The sequence below is a fragment of the Erythrolamprus reginae genome, chromosome 5 (genome assembly GCF_031021105.1).
Source record: "Erythrolamprus reginae isolate rEryReg1 chromosome 5, rEryReg1.hap1, whole genome shotgun sequence".
Classification (NCBI taxonomy): Eukaryota; Metazoa; Chordata; class Lepidosauria; order Squamata; family Dipsadidae; genus Erythrolamprus; species Erythrolamprus reginae.
The window spans coordinates 67,641,799-67,668,417 of NC_091954.1; the positions used below are offsets into that span (position 1 = coordinate 67,641,799).

The 26,619-nt window shown below is 40.4% G+C and overlaps 2 protein-coding genes across 14 annotated transcripts in view; one reads left to right on the forward strand and one right to left on the reverse strand.

Annotated features, from left to right (window-relative positions):
* Nucleotides 1-3: 3 nt before the first annotated feature.
* SFRP5 (secreted frizzled related protein 5) lies at nt 4-18,801 on the reverse strand. Of its 4 annotated transcripts, none has more exons than XM_070752935.1 (4): nt 18,566-18,801; nt 14,088-14,619; nt 4,685-4,762; nt 4-1,303 (listed from the first exon to the last, which is right to left on the reverse strand). In XM_070752935.1, exons 2-4 carry the CDS (start codon nt 14,596-14,598, stop codon nt 960-962), a joined length of 933 nt encoding a protein of 310 aa, XP_070609036.1. In that variant the 5' UTR covers nt 14,599-14,619; nt 18,566-18,801; the 3' UTR covers nt 4-959. The 4 variants fall into 4 exon arrangements, with proteins under 4 accessions (XP_070609036.1, XP_070609034.1, XP_070609035.1 ...); XM_070752933.1 differs by having other exon boundaries at nt 14,088-14,622; XM_070752934.1 differs by lacking the exon at nt 18,566-18,801 and adding an exon at nt 18,489-18,556 and having other exon boundaries at nt 14,088-14,622.
* GOLGA7B (golgin A7 family member B) overlaps nt 17,068-26,619 on the forward strand; it is a 60,503-nt gene continuing 50,951 nt past the window's right edge. Inside the window, exon 1 of one of the 10 annotated variants that reach the window (XM_070752939.1) lies at nt 17,068-17,154. The gene's annotated coding sequence lies outside the window, so the exon portion shown is untranslated. The other 9 variants (XM_070752940.1, XM_070752945.1, XM_070752946.1 and 6 more) reach the window with 9 other exon arrangements.

The window sequence follows — 26,619 nt, forward strand, 5'->3', positions numbered from 1 at the left end:
CTATGTATTTTAAGACTTTTTATTAAAATGAAATGAAAATGGGGGAATTTATTTCAAATGTTCCAGTTTAATTCTATGTTTTCATTAAAATGCCGAGCAATTCAGATAAAAAGAGGATACACTGGGTGTGGTGATACTACCGTGTTTCCCCAAAAACAAGACACTGTCTTATATTAATTTTTGCTCCAAAAGTTGTGCTACGTCTTATTTTCGGGTGTGTGTGTGTGTGTGTGTGTGTGTGCCTTATATTTCTCAAATAAGACAAATTCAGAGGCAGAAAAGCTGACACCCCCAAAGAAAGTGTACCATATGGCACACTGATTACGGTACGGTACCTGCCAGTATGGCACCCACACACACAAACGACGGCACTTATACGGTACAACAGTATACTCCCGCTATTGCAGCTTCCGGCCACCAGAGGAACTACAGTCTACGCACTGTAGTGGAGACTGTAATGGCGGTGAGACAGCAGCAGACTGTGTCTGCTGTACTGGACGGTAGAAAGCGATGGAAGGGGCCAGCAGGGGACGCCACATTATTACGGTATCGCTATGAACAGCTTTGAATGGTACCGTATGTTTTTCCATCGTATCGTATGTAAACTTGACTACGCCTTATTTTCGGGGGGTGCCTTATATTAGCAAATTCTGCAAAACCTCTGACATGCCTTACTTTCGGGGTACGTCTTATTTTCGGGGAAACAAGGTACTACTCAAAGCCACAAAGACTTTTCTTATTTGGCAGCTGATGGTATATGGAGGATAAGAAAGAACTTCTGTAAGATCTCTGAAGTCACACGAGTATCAACAACGTGCAGGATTCTTCGGAATATTTTCAATCAAGCCTAATTATCCCGTGGAAAACAGGATCCTTGGAAAAATGAGCTCTAACAGATTGTATCTTGAGGTCAGCCTGCCCACAGAAAAAGGATATTTTTCTCTCTGTGTGTAGGGCTTTCAGTGGGTGTCTGAGCCATAAAAGAATGGATAGTGCAAGGAGCATGGATAAGAGAACATGAACTTAACGGCAAATTTCATTTCCTTGTTCTTCTTTTCCCAGCGGTAAATGGCCAAGACGAGTAATCTCCCACCCACTTTTCGGCCCATAATTAGAAAGCTGCCACTGAGGTCATCCAGCTGGGGGCAAGGACAGGCGCCTGCGTTCTTCATAAACAGCACCAGCTTTTTGGTGTCCTTGCGTTTCAGTGGCCCCACTTTGAGCAATTTTTTTTTCTTTTGAGTGGCCACTAATCGCCTCTCCCCATTTTCCTTTTTGATCTCCTTGATGCGCATCTTCACCACTGCGGAAGAGAGAATAGATCACAAATTGCCTTAAGACGTTACAACTTAAGGAGGGAAGTCAGCGGAGGAGAGAAGTAGATAGGGTTGTAAGTATGCAAATTACAGAATTGATGAGTATAGTTCCTTTGATTTTAAGTTTCAAAAGTGACCTTTAAAATTTATTTATTTTTATTTATTTATTTTGTCCAATACACAATGAGGGTTTTAGTGGGTATATATCTATATACACATAGTAAAATACATGATGAAGGTTATAGAGGAGATACTCATAGTAAAATATATCTAAGAAAGAATAGAAAAGAATATATAGTAATAGAACATATCAATGAAAGAATAGAAGAAGAGATATAGGAATAGAAGAAAGGTATAGGAGATATAGGAGAGCAATAGGACAGGGGACGGAAGGCACTCTAGTGCACTTGTACTCGCCCCTTACTGACCTCTTAGGAATCTGGATAGGTCAACCATAAATAATCTAAGGGTAAAGTGTTGGGGGTTTGGGGATGACACTATGGAGTCCGGTAATGAGTTCCACGCTTCGACAACTCGGTTACTGAAGTCATATTTTTTACAGTCAAGTTTGGAGCGGTTAATATTAAGTTTAAATCTGTTGTGTGCTCTTGTGTTGTTGCGGTTGAAGCTAAAGTAGTCGCCGACAGGCAGGACGTTGCAGCATATGATCTTGTGGGCAATACTTAGATCATGTTTAAGGCGTCTTAGTTCTAGGCTTTCTAGGCCCAGGATTGAAAGTCTAGTCTGGGTCGGGTATTCTGTTTCGAGTGGAGGAGTGAAGGGCTCTTCTGGTGAAGTATCTTTGGACATTTTCAAGGGTGTTAATGTCTGAGATGCGATATGGGCTCCAAACGGATGAGCTGTATGTTGGCAGAGGAAGACCAAAGATAAATAGTGGACAAATTGAAGCTTCATGAATAAATGAGAATGATTTACTCATCCCTTGCCACATTTTCCTACTGGCTACTTCTTTGCACATGACAGATATCCTTTTGTTTTAAGGCCTAGCTACCAGATTTTTAGCTACGGTATGTCACATTGGTTCTCCCTGAAGTCCATTATCGTTTCAGTAGTGAGAATATCTGGAAAGGAGATAGTTTATCCAATTTTTCCCCCAGTCTGAATCCAGGTTATTTGGGGGATTGTTAAAAAGTTTATTGAGCACAACAGCATTCAATGCAGGTATACCATTTTTAGGAATTACAGTGATACCTTGTCTTACAAACTTAATTGGTTCTGGAACGAAGTTCTTAAGGTGAAAAGTTTGTAAGACAAAACGATGTTTCCCATAGGAATCAATGGAAAAGCGATTAATGTGTGCAAGCCCAAAATTTACACATTTTGCCAGCCGAAGCACTCATTTTTGCACTGCTGGGATTCCCCGGAGGCTCCCCTCCATGGGAAACCCCACCTCCAGACTTCCGTGTTTTTGCGATGCTGGGATTCCCCTACTGGGATTCCCTGGGATTCCCCTGCAGCATCGCAAAAACACGGAAGTCTGGAGGTGGGGTTTCCCATGGAGGGGAGCCTCTGGGGAATCCCAGCAGTGCAAAAATGAGTGCTTCGGCTGGCAACGGAAGTGGGGTTTCCCAGCGAAGGGAGCATCAGTGAAATCACGGCATTGCAAAAACACCGACGTCCTTGAAACCCCACTTCTGGACCTCTGTGTTTTTGAGCTGCTGCGATTTCACTGAGGCGCCCCTCGCTGGGAAACCCTACCTCCAGACCTCTGTTGCCAGCGAAGCGCCTGTTTTTGTGCTGCTGGGATTCCCCTGCAGCATCACAAAAACACAGAAGTCCGGAGTTAGGGTTTCCCATGGAGGGGAGCCTCAGGGGAATCCCAGCAGTGCAAAAACGGGTGCTTTGCTGGCAACGGAGGTCCGGAGGCGGGGCATCCCAGCGGTGGCGGTGGGTTTGTAAGGTGAAAATAGTTTGTAAGAAGAGGCAAAAAAATCTTAAACCCTGGGTTTGTATCTCGAAAAGTTTGTATGACGAGGCATTTGTAAGACGAGGTATCACTGTACTGCAGTTATAGTGATATACCACTGATTTCATCTTTTGATTTTTCCATGTGAGGGAATTCCTTGGGTGATGTAGCACAGATTGCTTCTAATAGAATACCACATATGAACAGACTTTCCAAAAGGCACAAGAACTGGATCATCCAAAGTGAACGAGCAAATTTGTATTTGGTTATGTGGTGGGAAATGTGCTACTTTGCGAAGAGCTTGATGTTACTCATGTACAGCCTGGAAATAAAGGAAGGTCAGGTATTGATTTATGACAACTTTTTGGGAAAACCCTGGGGAAAAATTAAGGGAATAATGTGTTTTTGAACTGAAATATTTTTTAAAAACCTCAGTTTTGGGGGAAAAGAAACTGGTGCTTATCTCTAAATTAAATTAGGAAGAATTCAAGATTGACAACCTTAATGGGACACCAAAAGTAGAATACCCTACAAGCCCATCTCAATCTTCACATTTGCCTGTGGTGGTAATAACCTCCTTTCCTTTCATGGCACAAAGTTACCATCATGAAGCAGCTGCCTTAGTTTGGATAGTTAGATTCAGCTTCTCTGATGGTGTGAAAATGTATGTGAAATGTATCGTGTTCTGCATCCGAGTAAATTGTTCTGCTGCTGGTATCACCTTGTCTCCTACACATTAGTTCCTTCATAAGGAAAAATCTGCCATCTTTAACCACAGCTATTTTCAGTCTTCTGTTTGCCTGGATTGATTATACTAAGTATCTGGTTGAGTTCATCTTTTGAAGGACGGAACTATAACTGCATAAATATTTTATTATGATTATTTTTTAAATGTATGCCTTGGCTTTTCTATAAGGACTACTCAAGGCAGCAAATAAATTATTCCCCTTTTAAAATCGAGCGCTGAAAAATTGACAAAAGAAAAGAAAAGAAATCAAAATTCTAATAATTATAGGGGATGACTCTTAATATTAATGCCTGGAGATTGTCTTCAAAAATGAATTTTATGATCAGGCTGTTGTTGAAACTTTGTTTTTCAAAAGGAAAATATTGAAAGTTGTTGGAAGATATAAATCAAGCGGACCTAAGTGACAAGGCTGCTTAGTTATATGAGAAAATATCCGAATTCAATCTATTAAGAGATAAGATGGGTTCAGACAAAGGTGTTTTTTTTTTCCTGGAGTCAGAATTTAGGGTTACTGTGAGTCAAAAAAAAATCACATTGATTTTATCCCAGAAACAACCTGGAAGCTACTGAAGGATGTGATTGAAAATAGGTAGAATTCAAACAGGAAAAGGGAAGTAAGAACAACAACTATTTGACATGTCCCAACAGCTGCTCTTCCCAGATCCCCACTGCTGTTTTGTGTGTATCATTTACCAAAGTCACTGGAACACATCTGCTCCATGATGCCATCTGCTTTGTGTTCCATCTCGCACTGGGTGCAAATCTTTGACACTGTAAGAGAGAGAAAAAATGAATGTGAGCTCAGAAAAATTGGGCATATTTAGTGTTAGGCCAGGATATTCATAGGCAATTGATTTGAAGTGATGATGGTGATTTCCTGATTACCTTGCCTTGTTATTCTTGTGGTTAGCTCTGGCCTAGCTCCTGCGCCAAGGAATGTGCAGGTGGATGTGGGGGAGACATTCACATGCTGCAGGCCTGTTTTGCTCCCAGTGGAATCTGCCGATGAAGTCTCCTCTGACCAAGGAGGCCTGAGTGACAGGAAGGAGGAGAGTTTGGCAGACAGCCCAGGAGGAGATCAATCATCTGTATCATCTCTGGATTATGATCAAGAATTAATGACACATCCACGCATGCGTAGAGTGATGCATAGGAAGCAACAACTAAAGGATTATTACAAGAGAAAATGAGGCCACCTGTGGTTGGGTGGGGCTGCTGTAATTAGTGCTGCTGCTATAAATAGCAGCGTGTGGGTTTGGCCGTTGTGGAGAATTCTCTGATCGTTTTGTTTCATGAATGTCTTGCTGACTCCGGCCTTTGTTGACTTTTCACCACTTTGAAACCAAAGCAGAGCAAAGTGAGCTTCACTTCGTGGAAGAAGAAGGGCTGTGACTTTCTTCACAACTGCAAGCTAAGTACTTATGAACTGATAAGGGACTTGTACAAACTACCAGGTTGTTTTGGGACGCGTGCTCTTTGCAATACAAAAAGAGTGCTTACTTTATTTTGAATTTTGTGATAAAGAACATTGTTTTGAATTTTCAAACGTGTGAGTGTCTGAAATTTGTACCTTTGAATTTTGGGGAGGCTCCTACCAGAGAGTCAGGCAGAACAGTTATGAACTTTTAAATTGTCCCAAAATATCCTGAACAAATAAAAAATACAGACTTCACCCTATCCAGATAAGAATGTCATACTGAAAATAATGGGGATAGGAATATATTTCAGGGAAACAGTTTTTCCCATACAGTTATTCTTGTGTTTTGTTTTCAATTTCTTTTATTATGCAGACAGCTTTTTCCTGGTTGATTTCCATTTATTTTTCCTACTTTTTTTGAATTTGAAGTCTTGATTATAAAAGAAGGCAAAAGATATTAGGAAAATCAAACTATATTGTCTCTGAAGGAACTTCATAAATGAGATGTAAAAAATAATAATATGCTTTGACTTCTTTGGAACACAGTCTCAAGTAAAGGCTAAATAAATAAATGACAAGCCAAGGTGGCTCAGTGGTTAGAGTGCAGTACTGCAGGTCAGCGGTTCATATCTCATCACCGGCTCAAGGTTGACTCAGCCTTCCATCCTTCTGAGGTGGGTAAAATGAGGACCCGGATTGTGGGGGCAATATGCTGGCTCTGTTAAAAAGTGCTATTGCTAACATGTTGTAAGCTGCCCTGAATCTAAGGTGAAGGGCGGCATAAAAAAACAAAACAAAAAATCAAACAAACAAATAAACAAAACAAAACAAAATATCAATAAATTATTGATCAAAAACATTCTCAATTTAGGTATACAAAGAATAAACCCCAAACATCCTTGTCAGATGTTGCCCACTGGATAATGGGAGTATAGACCTTTACCAAATCTGTAGGCTAGAGCAGTGTTTCCCAACCTTGGCAACTTGAAGATATTTGGACTTCAACTCCCAGAATTCCCCAGCCAGCGAATGCTGGCTGGGGAATTCTGGGAGTTGAAGTCCAGATATCTTCAAGTTGCCAAGGTTGGGAAACACTGGTCTACAGAGTATTATGTAACATTCAACTCTTTGGATGCACCCTTTGGAGAACCATCTCAGCATACCTATTTAATTCTATTTTTTAAAACATATTAATGGGGAGGCTTAAATAGATGAGGAATAATCATGTTTATATGAAATGTAAATTTAATATACTGTAAACAAATTTAGTTTTTACCTGTCTCTCCTATAACTTTCCACTGCAGCCCCTAGCAGTCTATTCAATAGGCAAGTGAGACCAAGATGGTAGAAAGGGAATATTGTTCATGAACAATAGTCATGTTTGCCTTAATGGGATGCATCGTTCTCTAGCTGTTACTTAGCCTCATGCATCTATAACATCTAGGAAGATCTGCATAATTATTACATTCGCATGCATTTGAAAAAAAGGAAAGAGGAAAATGAGTAAAAAGGCAATAAAGGACAAAAGGGTTTTTTTTAAATTCACAAAAAATTGAGTGGGTCTAGTTTTCTTCCACCTTATTAAATTGGATAGGCTAAGGCTCTTGCTGTTATATGAGTATTAAAATACAAAAAGTGCGACATCTTTCTTTTTAACTCAGATAAAGAAAGACATAATTAAAGTTGGACCCATACTGTGAGTTTGAATTAAAAGATGTATCCTGGATTTGTAAAATACATTGCATGATTATTTCTTCAGCCCTTTTGTCACTTGAATAAGAATAGAGCTGGATGGGACCTTCTAGCCCAGGCCCTTGCGCAAGGAGGAAATCCTATACCAGTGATGGCAAACCTTTTTTTCCTTGGGTGCTGAAAGAGCATGTATGCATGAGTGCCCACACCCATAATTCAATTCCTGGGGAGGGCAAAAACAGCTTCCGGAGGTCTTCTGGAAGCTGGAAATTGTCTGCTTCCCAACTTCTGGTGGGCCCAGTAGGCTTGTGTTTCACCCTCCCCAAGCTCCAAAGGCTATGGGTAAAAATGCCCTCCCCCATCTCCCAGGAGGCTCTCTGGAAGCAAAAAAAACCATCTCAGAGCCTCTGTGCAAGTCAAAAATGCACGTTGGAGCTGAGCTAGGGCAAAGGCTCGTGTGCCAACAGATATGGCTCCGCATGCCAACTATGGCACCTGTGCCATAGGTTCGCCATCACTGTCTTATACCATTTCAGACAATTGACTGGCTAGTCTCGTCTTCAAAACCTCCAATGTTGAAGCACCCACAATAATAATAATAATAATAATGATGATGATGATGATGATGATGATGATGATAGTGATAGTGATAGTGATGATAGTGATAATAATAATTTATTAGATTTGTATGCCACCCCTCTCCGAAGACTTGGGGCGGCTCACAACCACATAAACAGTGTACAAATCCAATTGAAAAAAATACAATTTAAAACCCTTATAATAAAATAATCACACAATCTAATCAAACCAAACCATACACCAACCTTGACAACTGGGGTGTGTGTTAATTTCCCCATGTCTGGTGGCAAAGATGAGTTTTTAATAACTTATGAAAGGTGAGGAAGGTGGGGGCAGTCCTAATCTCTGGGGGGAGTTGGTTCCAGAGGGTCAGGGCTGCCACAGAGCAGGCTCTTCCGCTGGGTCCCGCCAGACGACATTGTTTAGTCGACGGGACCCGGAGAAGGCCGACTCTGTGGGACCTAATAGGACCCAATGTTTGAACGCAAGCTGTTCCATTAGTTAATTGTTCTCACTATTAGGAACTTTCTTAATTCCAGGTTGTTTTTCTCCTTGACTAGTTTCCATCATTTTTTGTCCTGCCCTTTGGTGCTTTGGAGAATAATTTGACCCCCTATTCTTTGTGGCAGCCTCTCAAATACTGGAATACTGCAATCATGTCCCCACTTGTCCTTCTGTTCCCTAGATTAGCCAAACCCAAATCCCCCAACCATTCTCAGTATGTTTTAGCCTCCACACCTTTAATCATCTTAGTTGCCCTTCTTTGCATTTTTTGGCATCAGACACCAGACATCTTGCTCTATACATGGGCACTTTGCTAGCAAGAACCTCTTCAGTTTGCCAAACTTTATACTTAATCAATTCATTAACCAAAAATGATATTAAGGACAAAATAAAATCTGCATTGCCCTTTTGAAGCATGCAGAGAGAAACCCCATTAGAAGACATTATTAGCCGTTCCTAAGTATCCATGGGGTAGGAGTCAGTAGAGGTTATCTCCAAATACATTGTAATGATTATGTTCCCATGAGAAATTTTGGATTTGGGCCAAGTTCCCCCTACACTGGCAGCACATATACCTCATTCCAACTGGGAATAGTGACTTTGTGGAATCCTTTGTGCTCTCTGAGTGTCTGTCTGTCTGTCTGTCCACCCACCCACCCACCCATCCATCCACCCATCCATCCACCCATCCACCATCTACCCACCCACCTACCACTCATCCACCCCCCCCCACCCACCCACCAGTCCGTCCGTCCATCCGTCCGTCTGTCCATCCATCCATCCATCCATCCACCCAGCTACCCCCACACAAGGCAACTATGGGTGGCTTACAAGGTTAAAAGCAATAAAACTAGTAGCAATAAAAATATGTATACCTAAAATTATGGTAATTAAGATGGGGAGGGAGGGAATAAAATGTACATGGGGGTAGGGGAGATGATATCTGCTATTGGTCCATCAATCACCAGAGTGATACTCCGTCTTGGAGCGCCAAGCTTGTAGATGTTTCACACAACTAGGGAACATAGTGATACTGACTTTGTTACCTTAGTGTGAAATGAAATGTCTACAAGAAAACAACTAAGTTCTTAGAGCACCAAGGATTCTACAGTTCAACCCTGAGCTATATTTTTTTTCTTTTATAGAGAGATCCTTCAGCCACCACAAAATAGACAAGGGGGAAGTTGCTTCTTGTGGATGGTTATTAAAATTCGACATGACTGGTTGGGTCCTTAGAGTGAATTGTGGTGGAGGAATTTAATCAAACATTCCAGAATGGTTGTGAGAGCTCTGGATATATGAGTCAGAAAATGAAAAGAACGACATTGGAATACTCATATAATGACCTAAGTGCCAAAGGCCACTGCAACAACATCGCCAAAAAGGCTTCAAGAGTTGTTAACCTAATCCTACGTAGCTTCTGCTCTGGTAATCTCACACTACTAACCAGAGCATACAAAACTTTCACCAGACCAATCCTTGAATATAGCTCATCTGTCTGGAATCCACACTACATTTCAGACATAAACACTCTAGAAAATGTCCAGAGATACTATACTAGACGAGCCCTCCACTCCCACGCAACTAGACTTACAATCCTGGGTTTAGAAAGCTTAGAACTACATCACCTTAAAGACAATCTAAGCATAGCTGATAAAATCATGTGCTACAACATCCTTCCTGTCAGTGACTACTTCAGCTTCAACCACAACAACACACGAGCACACAACAGATACAAAATTAAAGTAAACCATTCTAAACTCGACTCCAGGAACTACGACTTTGGTAACCATGTAGTTGATGTATGGAACTCACTACCAGACTCTGTAGTATCAAAACTTTACCCTTAGACTATCCACTGTTGACCTCTACTGATTCCTAAAAGGTCAGTAAGGAGCATGCATAAGTGCACCAGAGTGCCTCCCGTCCCCTGTCCTAATGTTTCTCTTTTACTAGCATAGTGTATATAAACATTGTTATATCTTTGTATACCACCAATATGTACTTGACATAACAAATAAATAAATAAAATAAGACCCAAGGCAGTATACCTAGGGAAACTTAATTTTGCAGACAACGATTGTGAGTCTCTTCCTATTCAAGCCAGAGAAATAATTTTTGCAATCTTGTTCAGAGGACAGATCTGGTGGGAGGGTAAGTGGGGGAGGTGAGCTCAGGTAGAAGTTGCTTCAGGGTTGTCTTAGACAAAATGTACTTTTGTACCCAGTGACAAGGTTTAGCTATTCACATATCATGCTCATGTCTTGATTGAGTCTAGCAAGTTGAGTAAACAGGATTGGTTTATGTGCATGAGAGACAGATTACTGCTGATGTTTCAAAACCGTCAATTTTAATATTCTTCTATTTTCCTGCTGGTATTTTTTCCCTGTTGCTATTAAAAAACAAAAGAGGGAAAATAAAAGTTTGTGGATGGAAGCACTCTGAATCATTCCGGCTGTCTTAGGGATCAGACAGAGGTTGTACAGAAGAGCAATTCTGAAATGAAAGGACCTGGAGCTAAAAGCTGTGCTGGCAGTATTCCTCAGCCTTGGCAACTTGAAGAGATGTGGACTTCAACTCCCAGAATAGTCAAGGCTGAGAAACACGATGTGCTGGAGTTTGCTGGGCTTTGGCTTCTAAGACCTGGTTTATGGGAATAGCTTGGCTATATCTACTTCTTGTCTCATAAAAATTGCTCTGAATGAAAAATAATATACTTTGCCTCAATATCTATCTATGGAGATTCTAAGTCATCCAAGTCATAGTTTTCCCAGTGATGCTTTTTCAAAAGGGAACTGGACTTTCTTCAGCTCTCAGCTCCAGAAGTACTGTTGATTTACTTACCGTACTTACTTACTTACTTACTTACTTACCTATTTACCTACTTACCTACTTACCTACTAACCTACCTACCTACCTACCTACCTACTTACCTGGTGTTGTGATTCAGCCTGAGGCTCCTCAGGGAACCTACCTACCTATCTAATCTATCTACCTATATACCTATCTACCTATATACCTATCTACCTACCCACCTACCTAATCTATCTACCTAATCTATCTATCTATCTATCTATCTATCTATCTATCTATCTATCTATCTATCTATCTATCTATCTATCTATCTATCTATCTATCTATCTATCTATCTATCTATCTATCTATCTATCTATCTATCTACCTACCTACCTACCTAATCTATCTATCTATCTATCTATCTATCTATCTATCTATCTATCTATCTATCTATCTATCTATCTATCTATCTATCTATCTATCTATCTATTCCAATACACAATGAGGGTTTTAGTGGGTATACACATAGTAAAATACATAATGAAGGTTATATTATTATTATTATTATTATTATTATTATTATTATTATTATTAATTAGATTTGCATGCCGCCCCTCTCCGTAGACTTGGGGCAGCTCACAACAACAATGAAACAATATGCAACAAATCTAATAATTTAAAAATCACTAAAAACCCCTTATTAAAAAACAAAAACATATACACAAACATACCATGCATAAATTGTATAAATTATAGAGGATATACTCATAGTAAAATATATCTAAGAAAGAATAGAAGAGAAGATGTAGGAATAAACATATCAATGAAAGAATAGAAGAAGAGATATAAGAATAGAAGAAAGGAATAGGAGATATAGGAGAGCAATAGGACAGGGGAAGGAAGGCACTCTAGTGCAGTGTTTCCCAACCTTGGCAACTTGAAGATATCTGGACTTCAACTCCCAGAATTCCCCATCCAGCATTCGCTGGCTGGGGAATTCTGGGAGTTGAAGTCCAAATATCTTCAAGTTGCCAAGGTTGGGAAACACTGCTCTAGTGCACTTATGCACTTATGATTACATTCAGAAACCTCTTGGTGGAAAATGGTGCTTCCTAGATCCCAGTTGTAAATTGGTTCTGACCAGGTCCAGATTTGGTCTCACCAAGTCCAGTGGTAAAAAATAAAAAAAGTTTCTGTGTTCTTTTTCCAGCTTGCTCCATGATCGGAATACCTCTGAAATTAGCCTGGGTTCTCTTTTTATCGAACAGTGCCTCCAGCTGGCTGCTGGCCCCAAAGAATTTGCAAACAGCTGCTTGTAGATAGCAGATGTGCATGCCTGTGTGAGGGCAAACATTTGTTGGTTTTAGATCCAAAATCTCCCTGTATCCATCTCTCCCTGATTGCCTGAGAGGATGAGCTCCTTCAAGGTTCATTATGGGAAGACGCTTGCACTCCTAAAAGAAGCATCCTAGAGAAAAAGTCACATCATGTTCGTGTTTCATCCTATATGATTCATAGAAACATAGAAGACTGACGGCAGAAAAAGACCTCATGGTCCATCTAGTCTGCCCTTATACTATTTTCTGTATTTTATCTTAGGATGGATATATGTTTATCCCAGGCATGTTTAAATTCAGTGACTGTGGATTTACCAACCACGTCTGCTGGAAGTTTGTTCCAAGGATCTACTACTCTTTCAGTAAAATAATATTTTCTCATGGTGCTTTTGATCTTTCCCCCAACTAACCTCAGATTGTGTCCCCTTGTTCTTGTGTTCACTTTCCTATTAAAAACACTTCCCTCCTGAACCTTCCTACTGATTTTGTAGTTGGGCTTGGAAGTAATATCACCGGACCAGATTACCTCAGGGACCACCTTCTGCTGCATGAATCCCAGCGACCAGTTAGGTCCCACAGAGTGGATCTTCTCCGGGTCCCGTCAACTAAGCAATGTCGCCTGGCGGGACTCAGGGGAAGAGCCTTCTCTCTGGCAGCCCCGGCCCTGGCCCTCTGGAACCAACTCCCCCCAGAGATTAGAACTGCTCCCACCCTCCTTGCCTTTCGTAAACAACTTAAAACCCACCTCCGCCGCCAGGCATGGGGGAATTGAGATCCTCTTTCCCCCTAGGCCTTTACAATTCTATGCATGGTATGTATGTATGTATATTTGGTTTTTATATTAATGGATTTTTAATCATTTCTAATACCAAATTAATATTGCACACTGTTTTATTGTCGCTGTTAGCCGCCCCGAGTCTCGCGGCATTCTGTACAGCAGTCCTGAAATCATTAGAAAGAACCAATTATACATGAGCCTACTCACAGATTGTATTTTGCACTGATAGTAACACCCATGTTAATTACAAAGTACTGGGATTTCTGACAGTCTCAAATTGGGTGAACAGTGTGGTCAGGCGGTATGGAAAGTAAGTACAATGCTTGGCTGCATAGCTAGAGGTATAACAAGCAGGAAAAGGGAGATTGTGATCCCGCTGTATAGAGCGTTGGTGAGACGACATTTGGAATACTGTGTTCAGGTCTGGAGACCTCACCTACAAAAATATATTGCTAAAATTGAATGGGTACAAAGACAGGCTACAAAAATGTTGGAAGGTATTAAGCATAAAATGTCCAGACATTGTCAGGAAAGACTTCAATCAGTATAGTCTGGAGGACAGAAGGGAAAGGAGGAACATGATGGAAACATTTAAATATGTTAAAGGGTTAAATAAGGTTCAGGAGGGAAGTGTTTTTAATAGAAAAGTGAACACAAAAACAAGGAGGCACAATCTGAGGTTAGTTGGTTACTGGGATCGGCACACATAATTCGCCGCTACATCTCGCAGTCCTAGGTGCTTGGGAAGCACCCGACTGGTGATGAAATATGAAATCCAGCATAGTGATCTCGTTTGCTGTGTTGTATTGACATAATGATAATAATAATAATAATAATAGTAATAATAATAATAATAATAATAATAAACACTAATAATTCTTTCTAGGAACAAAAGTCCAGGGTTTATTGTAAAGTGGGGTTCTACAGGAATGGTATAAGAAATAGCTATATTAATTCACATACACAAACACCACTTGCCCTCCACACTGTTACCTGGTGGCTGAGTAACCTGGTTGTTTCCAAACTGCACTGTGATGCAGAGGTCGTTGTCAAAGGGAAATTTGTTGCAGTTGAGCATATCAGGCCAGGGGAAGCCATAGGATTCCATGACAGGCGCACATGAATCGCGCACAACTTCACATAAGGAGCGGCACGGATAGATGGGCTGGTCCAGGCAGACGGGTGTGAACAGAGAGCAGAGGAAAACCTGTGTGTCTGAGTGGCATCTCTTGGCCAGGAGAGGTACCCAGCTGCTGGCTTGTTGCTTGACCTCGGGCATAGATTCATGCTCCAGCAGATTAGGCAAGCGCATGCGTTTGTAACCCACATTGTGGCAGAGCTGCAGGTCAGCTGGGATGTCCACACATTGTGATTGCTTGGTATAGAAGCGTCCATGCTGAAAGTTATCGGAAGGCCAGCTGTAGTAATCGTACTCCTGCGCCCAGCCCTGCACCAGAACCAGGAGTAGTGCCTCCAGGACGTTCCACCGACAGAGGAAGATCATGGTCCAGAGACTGCACTGTTTCTGCTTGGAAAAGAGGCAAGTTGCGTTGCCACAGGTGCCACTGGTAACTAACTTTACTGCTCTGTTCTAATCCCAGCCAAATTGAACTGCCAAACCGAGTCCCTATGCCCAGGAAAGCAAATCTCTTCTCTCCAACTGGCTCTTTATATTTGCCACTATCAGTGGGATGGAAGGAGCTGGATTCGCATAAAGCCTCTGCTCCAGGCTATTTAGCACCACCCCTTCTAAGTTTGCAAAGGAGCCTCTTGGGGGGGGGGGGGGGTAGCCAGCAGCCAATCTTCATTAGGAAGCTTCCCTCCTCCCAAGTCTGACTTGGGTGCCAGCCACGAAGGTGCCCCCACCTCTATCTCTGGGCTCTGCCCCTTCACCCTCAGCCTTCCCCCTTCCTCCTCCTCCTTCTCTGCTCTGGACCATCTGGATTTTTCATACGCCTTTCACAACAGCCTGGTTCTTTTCTATAAGACACATGGCACCAGGCTCCAGCTGCCATTGCCCTGAAATACTACAAAGTAGCTAGATTTTCTGTCCCCCGGGCTGCATTTCTGGAGTATATTAAAAACCAGCAGATTAGTATAAAGCCACTTTCATTCCCCACCTCCTATTTCAGGTGCGAAATATGTTAGTCCTGATAAGCCCATGAAAAACCTGTCTGATTTGATTAGCAGCCTCTCCAATGTATTGCGAGTAATGTTTAGCCTCCTAGCTAAACAATGAAACAATCCCATTCTGACTTTTTCCTGTAGAGATTATAGGTGAAGGTTTTGGTGAGGGACAGTGGCAGGAAATACAAACATACAATATTTTTTGAGAGGCAAAGGAGAGCGAGTGCAAAGGAAGTGCCCTAGAGCAGTGTTTCCCAACCTTGACCACTTGAAGATATCTGGACTTCAACTCCCAGAATTCCCCAGCCAGCGAATGCTGGCTGGGGAATTCTGGGAGTTGAAGTCCAGATATCTTCAAGTGGCCAAGGTTGGGAAACACTGCCCTAGAGTGCCTTCCAACCCCTGTCCTATTGTCTCTCCCACATCCCATCTAGCTTCTCTTCTATCCCTTTATCTTTCTTCTATTCTCTCATTGGTTTATTTTATCCTATACTATCTCCTTTATTCCTTCTCTAATTTTATTTCCTTGAAGATGCCCTCTACTACCTTTGTTGTGTATTATTATGTATTGGACAAAATTAAATAAATATTTTTTTTTAAAAAAAGTTTGTGTCATTTTTAGCAAAGTTAACAATGGGGGGGGGGAGGTTTCTGGTCAGGATGATGAGAATCAAACACGACCTAAACACTCATAAAATCATCTGCTGCAACATCCTTCCTCTCAACAACAACTTCAGCTTCAACCACAACAACACATGAGCACACAACAGATGCAAACTTAAAGTAAACCGCTCTAAACTCAACTGTAGTAAATATGACTTTAGTAACTGAATAATTGATGCATGGAACTCACTACCAAACTCTTTAGTATCATCACTTAACTCCCAAAACTTTACCCTTAGACTAGCCACTACTGACCTTTCCAGATTCCTAAGAGGTCAGTAAGGGGCGTGCATAAGTGCAATAGAGTACCTTCCAACCCCTGTCCTATTGTCTCTCCTATATCCCATATATCTTCTCTTTTATCCCTTTATCTTTCTTCTATTCTCTCATTTATTTATTTTATCCTATACTCTCTCTTCTATTCCTTCTCTAATTTTATTTCCTTGAAGGTGTCCTCTACTACCTTCATTGGGTATTATTATGTATTGGACAAAATTAAATAATTTTTTTTAAAAAAAGTTTGTGTCATTTTTAGCAAAGTTAACAATGGGGGGTGGGGTTCTGATCAGGATGATGAGAATCAAACACGACCTAAACACTCATAAAATCATCGGCTGCAACGTACTTCCTCTCAACAACAACTTCAGCTTCAACCACAACAACACATGAGCACAAACTTAAAGTAAACCGCTCTAAACTCAACTGTAGTAAATACGACTTTAGTAACCGAGTAATTGATGCATGGAACTCACTACCAAACTCTTTAGTATCATCACTTAACTCCCAAAACTTTACCCTTAGACTAGCCACTGTTGACCTTTCCCAATTCCTAAGAGGTCGGTAAGGGGCATGCATAAGTGCACCAGAGTGCCTTCCGTCTCCTGTCCTAATGTTTCTCTTTTACTAGTTATTATTACTGTATATAAATATTATTATATCTCTATATACCACCAATACGTACTTGACAAAACAAACAAGCAAATAAATGATCACTCAGAATGAAGAGAAGCATCATTTTCTACTTCCTCCCTGCACCAGAAGGGTAAACAGATGATATACGGTATATACTTCCTGGATAACAAGAACCTGGACCAGGTAGGCCACCAGAAATGAACATGGGGAGCATATGAGAGACTTTTGAAAGAAACATTGTTATCAGATGAATGTCTAATGTGTTCTTCAGTCCCTAGATAGAATGTGAACAGAAAGCCAGAAGCTGTTTACAGATCCAAGCATCTTGTTCTTTGGATTGGGAAACTCTTTGCAAAAGGTATATGTTTATATATTTTATGTAACATACTGTATTTTTGGAGTATAAGATGCACCTTTTTCCTCCCCAAAAGAGGCTAAAAATTTGAGTATTATATTCTGAATGTAGCTTTTTTCTAAAAGCTATATTTTTTTCCTAGCCCTAACTAGCTGCTAATGATGTTCCCAAGTTTTAGGACTTGCAAGCTCCTTCATTGTTATTCTCTGGAAATAATGTTTTGCAAGCCCTAAGTCTTTGCAGGGTTTTTTTTCCCATTGCTCTACTTGCTCCAAATGTTTCTTTCCAGGTGCTAACAATGTTCCCAGCTCTTCCTGGCTTAAAAGTTATTTCATTGTTACTCTCTCTGAATAAGTTTTTTTTTAAAGCCCTAACCAGGGGACAAAATAATGTGCTGAAGCTGACCAGACTAAGGACACTAGACAGATGAATGGTAGGCAGATTTTTCTCCCTATTTTCCTCCCCTAATACTAAGGTGTGTCTTATACCCTGAAAAATAAGGTACTTATGTAACTGTCTATTCACCAAAGCACTCTGGGGGCCAAACAAATGAATCTCTGGCAGCTAGGTCTGTCATTTGTGGGATATACAGCTGCTTCCATATAAAGAGCAAGTGCCAAAATAAATCACAAGCCTCACATATTAGCTGTGCTTTTACACCATGAAAACCCATGATTAACTGAATTACCCTGATTGCTGGAGTTTGCACAATACATTAAACTCTAAATTAACCACATTGACTAGGTTTATCCACTATAATTGATGATAATCTCTATGCCATCTTTCTGCTTTAGCAGAAACGTTTAGTGTTAACATTTAAAATAATGCCCACAGTGTGCTATTTCATGGATAGTAAAATATAGAATAAATAATATATTTTTATTTTTACAACCCTTTAATTCTTTTATTCGGGGTGAGTCGGGGCAACTATAGAATAAAAAATATAAAAACAAAAAAAAGTTGAAAGTGCAAATATTTTTGTATCCATTTATTACTATTATTTATATATTCTATGCAAGTAGTTTTCAATCAACATAGATAATTCTTAAGCAAGATAACGCTTGTTTAAAAACATTATTTTTAAACAAGCAAATACCGGTAAACACAGAAACATTTTCTAAATCTCTTTCCAGGGCAGTTGACACTAATGGCCTTGTAGCAAAAGGGAGAATTCTGGAGAAAAGGCTTTGATAACCCCCATCCCCTCACCCTCCTTGGCTTAATGAATAACTCAGTCAATTTTGATTCAGAAAAACATGTCATACCTAAGATCAATCACAATTCTTTTGTGGAAAGATAAGCTAGAATAAAGTCAGTTAAGGTTTCTAATAGTTTACCTGATGTTTCACAGCTGGGTGATGTATCAAGATAGCACTACAGGACTTGTGATAATAAACCCTGGCATGTTCCTTACCTGGTCTGTGTTGTAACTAGAACGTGCTTGGGGAAAACAAAAGATGGCTTTGAATGTCTTTCTGCTCTTCTTGTAACTTCCATGTATGTCAGTGTTTCTTAAACTTGACCACTTTAAGATGTGTAGACTTCAACTCCCAGAATTCTCTAGCCACTGGCCTAAGAGATGATGAAGAGCCACAAGTCTTTGAAATCTGTAAATGAGACTGAAACCAAATATCTATTTGAGCTAAAGGGCAGAAGGTTGCATCGATTCTTAATTGGACGTGACATGTATTTATTTCGACGGAATGTGCTAAATCACTCCCTGTTTTTAGGAAGTGTTATTGAATCTAGATGGCAGCAAAGACACAACATTTCTGTGTCTGGTTTTTTTTTGCCATTTAGTGGTAGTTTGGATTTCTGCAACTTACATTTCAGTTTATACTGTCTTTGGATATGTGGTGTTAGGATTAATGTTAGTATATGTAGGATATATGTAGGATTACATATGCGCAACATATCTAGCTAGCATAGTCCTTAGATATGCTGGAGGATGAGGGGGGTTGTAGTCCAACATCTGGGAAAAAATAAACTTAGCTATTACCTGGAGTCTTTGCTAATACAATGGTAGCTCTACTTAAGAACTTAATTCGTTCGGTGACCAGGTTCTTAAGTAGAAAAGTTTGTAAGTAGAAGCAATTTTTCCCATAGGAATCAATGTAAAAGCAAATAATGTGTGCAAACCCATTAGGAAAGAAATAAATGCTTGGAGTTTGGGTGGGAAGAGGAAGAGGAAGAAGAGGAGAAGGAGAGTCACTGTTGAAGGAAGAAGGTGAGGTGAGGGGAATAAAAAAAATCCAAAACTTTAAGGCTTAAAAAAAAAAGAGGTGATTCGCTCTGAGGTGGCGAGGAGGAGCACGTGTCTCCCATACACCCAGCATGAGGCTGCCTCCCATACACTGCGCCAGAGAGAGAAACCCAGGGGGAATGGCAGGAAACTGGCCGGGCCTTCCTGCCGCTCTCAAATTTCCTGGGAAATTTTCCCGGGCTCGGGTTCTTAAGTAGAAAATGGTTCTTAAGAAGAGGCAAAAAAATCTTGAATGCCCGGTTCTTATATAGAAAAGTTCTTAAGTAGAGGTACCACTGTATATCCACCACACCTGAACTCCATTACTTGGGCCAACGGTGGAATGATAGCACAGAGTCAGATTAAGGTGGGGTTTTTTTTGGTGGTGGTGGTGTAGCTGGTTCCTTCTATCTACTGGCTGTCCATATTTTTCCAGCCCAGATCTGGTAGCCTTAGATATAAATATACATACAGTAAATAGAATAAAAGAGGAAACAACCCTGCTTTATATTATGTTGAAATTGCCATTGTGTTCTAATTTTGAGATCAGAAATTCATCAGGTATAGTTTTCTCCATTGCAGTTCAATTATTTCATTGTTGTTAAATACTTTAAATTCACAGGACTATTTCTATTAAATAAGTGGATAAGGTATACAGTAGTCTCACCCATGTTTGTGATTAATAAGATTGTGAAAAAGAACTGCAAAGTTCTGGGTGACAGCTAAATGTTAGCTAATACACAAACAGCTCTGCTTTTATCTAGTGGTTGTTTAGAGTTTTTATTTTATTTATTTTTATTTTATTATTTAGAGTTATACTGTAGGCCTGAGTTAAAGAAAGAAATCTTCTCTTTACTTTTAATGAGAAACAGTCTAACATGAAAGAGTTGGGGTTGGAATAGATACTGGAGCCCATTATAATGAGGTAAATCTAGCTACTAATTAAATATAACAATGTTTTATAAATCTTGTGAGAATTTATGTTGCAGCCAACATCACTAGAGAATTACTTCAAAGGTCAGATTAAAAGCAACACGAAGCCAGAAAACCACCAAATAATAACATCATTTTGGAAAATTGCTATGCTACCACTGCAGTGGAATGTGTAGCATTAATGTAGATTTTCTTCCAAATATTGAATGGATGTACTTTTAGCAAATTTTATAAGTGTTTAAAGTGAGCAATGTATTAAGTTTATCACCTTTTCATTTTATGTGAAAAACCTGTGCTTTAAATAGACCAAATCAACCAAAATACCTTTCTCTAACTCTGAATCTAATCAGTGAACCTAATCAGTCATTAAAACTTCTTCTAATTAAAAGCTCTCAGTTCAATAGCTATTAAAAGCATCCCTGCCCGATTGTGGCAAAATGTTTTAAATGAGCAATTTGGCACAAAAGAAAATATCTAAATAATGGTTATATGAAAGTATGTATTGAACCCAGTAGGCCCTGGGAATGGGGCAGGAATGAACAAACTTAAGGAAAGAGTTTCAAAATGATTACTTATTTCTGGGAAAGAAGAAAGCAGGAGAAGGACATTCAACAGAATCTCACCTTGATATTGTTTGGCATAAGAAGTAGTTGAGAGAAACTCCTAGAAGTTTTCAAGCTTTATTATTTTATTTATTTATTTATTTATTGGATTTGTATGCCGCCCCTCTCCGCAGACTCGGGGCGGCTAACAACAATGGTAAAAACAACATGTAACAATCCAATTTAATAAAACAGCTAAAAACCCTAATTATAAAAACCAAACATACACACAAACATACCATGCATAATTTGTAATGGCCTAGGGGAAGAAATATCTTAACTCCCCCATGCCTGGCGATATAGGTGGGTCTTGAGTAGTTTGCGAAAGACAAGGAGGGTGGGGGCCGTTCTAATCTCTGGGGGGAGTTAATTCCAGAGGGCTGGGGCTGCCACAGAGAAGGCTCTTCCCCTGGGGCCCGCCAAACGACATTGTTTGGTCGACGGGACCCGGAGAAGGCCAACTCTGTGGGACCTTATCGGCCGCTGGGATTTGTACGGTAAAAGGCGGTTACGGATGTATTCTGGCCCAATGCCATGTAGGGCTTTAAAGGTCATTACCAACACTTTGAATTGTGACCGGAAACCGATCGGCAGCCAGTGTAGGCCGCGGAGTGTTGCAGAAACGTGGGCGAATCTAGGAAGCCCCACGATGGCTCTCGCGGCTGCATTCTGCACGATCTGAAGTTTCTGAACACTTTTCAAAGGTAGCCCCATGTAGAGAGTGTTGCAGTAATTGAACCTCGAGGTGATGAGGGCATGAGCGACTGTGAGCAATGACTCCCTGTCCAGATAGGGCCGCAACTGGTGCACCAGGCGAACCTGGGCAAACGCCCCCCTCGACACAGCCGAAAGATGATGTTCCAATGTCAGCTGTGGATCGCGGAGGACGCCCAAGTTGCGGACCCTCTCTGAGGGGGTCAATAGTTCCCCCCCCAGGGTGATGGACGGACAGATGGAATTATATCCTACACCAAGGATGTCAAACTCAATTTCATTGAGAGCCACATCAGGTTTGTGTTTGATCTGAGGAGTGGGTGGTGTTGGTGGTGGCCAGCTCAACATTACTTTTGTTAGGCTGCCTTTGGTGGCCCAAGCACTCTGCCAACAAAAATGAGCTCCTGAGCTGTTTTCAGCCTCCTGAAATTCTCTGCCAGCAAAAGAAAACAGAGGCCCTTCCAAACTCCGTTTTTGCCAGCAGAGGTGCTGTGGGCCAATCCTTTGCTGTTTCCAGGGCAACCCTATAGGCCAGATCTAAATACCTGTGATCCATATCCAGCTGCTATGCCTTGAGTTTGACACCCTGCCCTGTCCTACAACAATAGCTCATTCTTGGAACCCACATTGCTCCTGTTTCTTGAGCTTGCATGCTTTAAAGGGCTGAGAGTGGGCAACTATCCGTTACAACACTTGATATCCCAAGTGAAATATATATCCACCCCAAAATAAGGTTCAGTAAGCTTTCTTTCCAGGAAAAGAGCCCTTCATTCGTCCACTCGAAACAGAATACCCTAAGAAAGCAGACTATCAATCCTAGGTCTAGAAAGCTTAGAACTACGTCGCCTAAAACACGATCTAAGTATTGCCCACAAGATCATATGCTGCAACGTCCTACCTGTCAATGACTACTTCAGCTTCAATTGCAACAACACAAGAGCACGCAACAGATTCAAACTTAATATTAACCGCTCCAAACTTAACTGTAAAAAATATGACTTCAGCAACCGAGTTGTCGAAGCGTGGAACTCATTACCTGACTCAGTAGTGTCAACCCCTAACTCCCAACATTTTCCTTAGAGGTCAGTAAGGGGCGTGTACAAGTGCACCAGTGTGCCTTCCATCCCCTGTCCAATTGTCTTTCCTTATCTCATTTATCTTTTCTTCCTTTCAAATATGTTCACCTATACTTTTATATCTTTTCTTCTATTCTTTTCTTTATTTATATTATTACATATCTATTCTCTTCAATGGACAAAATAAATAAATAAATAAATAAATAAATAAATAAATAAATAAAAATAAAAATAAAAATAAAAATAAAATAGATCTAGGCTTATGCTTAGCCAACATCTTTGTAGTTGGAAAATGAGAGAATTAAAATACATTTCAAACCTTTTTGCTAATCTTGCTATTTTTGGTAGTTAGTATGTAATTTATAGGGTCATCATCAGGCGCTGTCCTCCAGTTTCACAAATACTACTTAGTGCAAAGATAAATTTTTGGGAACAGATTCCAGGTGGGATCCAGCCTTGTTTTTTGTTTTTTGTTTTGAAGTGGAGAGACACCCCCTCTCAAGCATATTAATTTGTGGCTGCCAGTGGAGTTCAGATAAGATAAAGACATGACTTTATCAAACCCACTGACTTGAGTGAAGGGGATGACTTTAGGGCCCCAGTTATCACAGCTAAGAACAAGATAAGCTCTCTGGCACTGACAGAAAATCACTGGCTTCTGATGGATGTGTTGTTTTGATGCTGGTAATGAACAGTATGTGGAGGGGGCAAATGACAGGCTTTGGAGTGTGAGTATCACAAGGTGAGACTGTAGGTGGGAACTTATAGGAGTGTGAAAACAAAACTGTGTATGAATCAGCGTTTCAGGTGATTTGGGGCTAACTGCTGGTTGTTTCTATTGTGTTATTTTTAAGGAAGGAGTGAATTTTATTTCTGGAAGGAAGTGTTAGTCTGAAAAGACTGTACACCCACTTAGAAAAGATGGCTGGGCCACTTATTTGTCTCTTTTTTTTATGAATGGCAATAAAACCCTGCTTGCCAAATTCTCAAGATCATTTTTGTTCAGAAAGCGCCCCAAATATACAGACACATTTCTTCAGGCACTTCCTTCATATGGCCTGTTCCTTTTTCTAGATATAATCATTCCCAAATGGTAGACTACTGTGAGAGAAGTCCTATGTTTATGTTTATTAGATTTGTATGCCGCCCCTCTCCGTAGACTCGGGGCGGCTCAGGATCCATGGCATTTCAGGATCCCCCCACAGCTGGATTACAGCATTCCTGTCAAATCGACAACAAGTGGTCAAAATAGGAAGCACCATAACCACCCCCGTTCCAGTTAAAAGCGGTATTCCCCAAGGTAGTGTACTGGTACCAATGCTCTTCATTCTGTACATCAATGACCTTTGCGATTACATCACAAGCAACTGTGTCCTCTTCGCCGACGATGTAAAACTCTTCAACACCACCGATAACACAACTACTCTCCAAAAAGTCCTGAACTCTGTTTCTGAGTGGTCCAACACATGGCAACTCCAAATCTCAACTAGCAAATGCTCTGTCCTACACATTGGGAAAAAGAATCTGAACTCCAAATACAAACTGAATTATCAAATTATCACAGATAATCCCAACTCTGTTAAAGATCTCGGTATACTAACAACAAAAAATGTAAGTGCCAAAGCCCACTGCAAAAACATAGCCAAGAAGGCTTCAAGAGTTGTAAACCTAATCCTAGGTAGCTTCTGCTCTGGCAATCTCACACTACTTACCAGAGCTTACAAAACTTTTGCCAGACCCATCCTCAAATACAGCTCATCTGTTTGGAACCCATATCGCATCTCAGACATTAACACCCTTGAAAATGTCCAAAGATACTTCACCAGAAGAGCCCTTTACTCCTCCACTCAAAACAGAATATCCTACGAGACTAGACTTTCAATCCTGGCCCTAGAAAGCCTAGAACTAAGATGCCTTAAACAAGATCTAAGTATTACCCACAAGATCATATGCTGCAATGTCCTGCCTGTCGGTGACTACTTCAGCTTCAACCACAACAACACAAGAGCACACAACAGATTTAAACTTAATAGTAACCGCTCCAAACATGACTGTAAAAAATATGACTTCAGTAACCGAGTTGTCGAAGCGTGGAACTCATTACCAGACTCCATAATGTCATCCCCCATCCCCCAACACTTTACCCTTAGATTATCTACGGTTGACCTATCCAGATTCGTAAGAGGTCAGTAAGGGGCGAGTACAAGTGCACTAGAGTGCCTTCCGTCCCCTGTCCTATTGCTCTCCTATATCTCCTATACCTTTCTTCTATTCCTGTATCTCTTCTTCTATTCTTTCATTGATATATTCTATTACTATATTTTCTTTTCTATTATTTCTTAGATATATTTTACTATGAGTATCTCCTCTATAACCTTCATCATGTATTTTACTATGTGTATATAGATATATACCCACTAAAACCCTCATTGTGTATTGGACAAAATAAATAAATAAATAAATAAATTAAATAAATAGTAAGTCTGGGACCAGAATGGGGAAGATGAAGGATCCAGAAATAAGCTTTCCTGTCAGGCCCTTGGAACATAGCTTAACACAGTGTTTCCCAACCTTGGCAACTTGAAGATATTTGGACTTCAACTCCCAGAATTCCCCAGCCAGCGAATGCTGGCTGGGGAATTCTGGGAGTTGAAGTCCAGATATCTTCAAGTTGCCAAGGTTGGGAAACACTGGCTTAACAAACGCCACCTAAAGTATGCCACAGAGATGCTCCACCTAGTATTAACCTTGGTGGGATATCTTGACTACCACTTGCATTAACCTTGGTGGGATATCTTGACTACCCCATTGATGACACAGCCAATAGAAAAAAAGAGAATTGAAGATAAATGTTTTCCCAGCTTTTGCACAAGCAAATGATTTCTGGTTATCCAGCCCCTTGATCTCATGCTATTCAGATGTGCCGTGTCTTATATTCCCTCCTCCTAATTCCTAAATAGGTATAGAACATTCAAGATACAATCAAAGAAACTAGAGGATTCACCATCATTCTGAGTCAGAGAGAGAGAGAAAGTATGTATTAATTATTGTGTTACACCAAGGTTCATTGAGATTTATTGAGCCAGCTTAATCTTAACTGAATCATACAGCTGATTGCCTGAATTCACATGGTGTATTCATCCATTAATTGGCCAATCACATTTTAACATTGGGTTCTCTCAATACAAATCAAACTAGCAAATTTTGTGGATCTAACCACTAAATGAGTGTGTTAGATAAATGCCTAGAGCAGGTGAGATGGATATTTTGGGGGAAACTGCTGAGAGTGACTACATGATAAATGTAAGGGATGGCTATTTTGGAATGATCAATCTGAAAATATAGGGGTTAAGAATAACCCCAGTCAAACAAAAAGGTGATTTGTACTTAATTCTGGATTGTTATCCTGCCACTTTATTCCTCTTGGAGGCAACAACAACCTTGAAGATTCAGGTATGATTTTGTGGCTATGTTTATACAAGAGTCTAGCTCAGCCTAAAATGTGGTTAACTTGTGGTTCTGCCTCTTGTGGGAATTCAGCCATTGTTTTGGCATGTAGAGCAAACAAGGTAATTTCATTAAGCCATAACATGGTTTGTTTCTATTGCTACATCATTTTATATGAACATAGCAATTGTGCTTTGTTAATCTGTGTTAAGTGAGTTAAGTGAACCCAATCAGTATGTATAATGCTATTTAACCACGGGTCCTCTATGGCATTGATTTTCAACCTTTTTTGAGCTGCGGCACATTTTTTACATATACAAAATCGTGGGGCACATTGAGCAGAGGGGAGTGGGGGGAGGGCTAAAAAAGTTTGGACAAAAAAATTCTCTCTCTCTCTCTTCCTCCCTTTCACCCTATTTCTCTCCCTCTTTCTCTCTCTTCCTTCCTCTCTCTC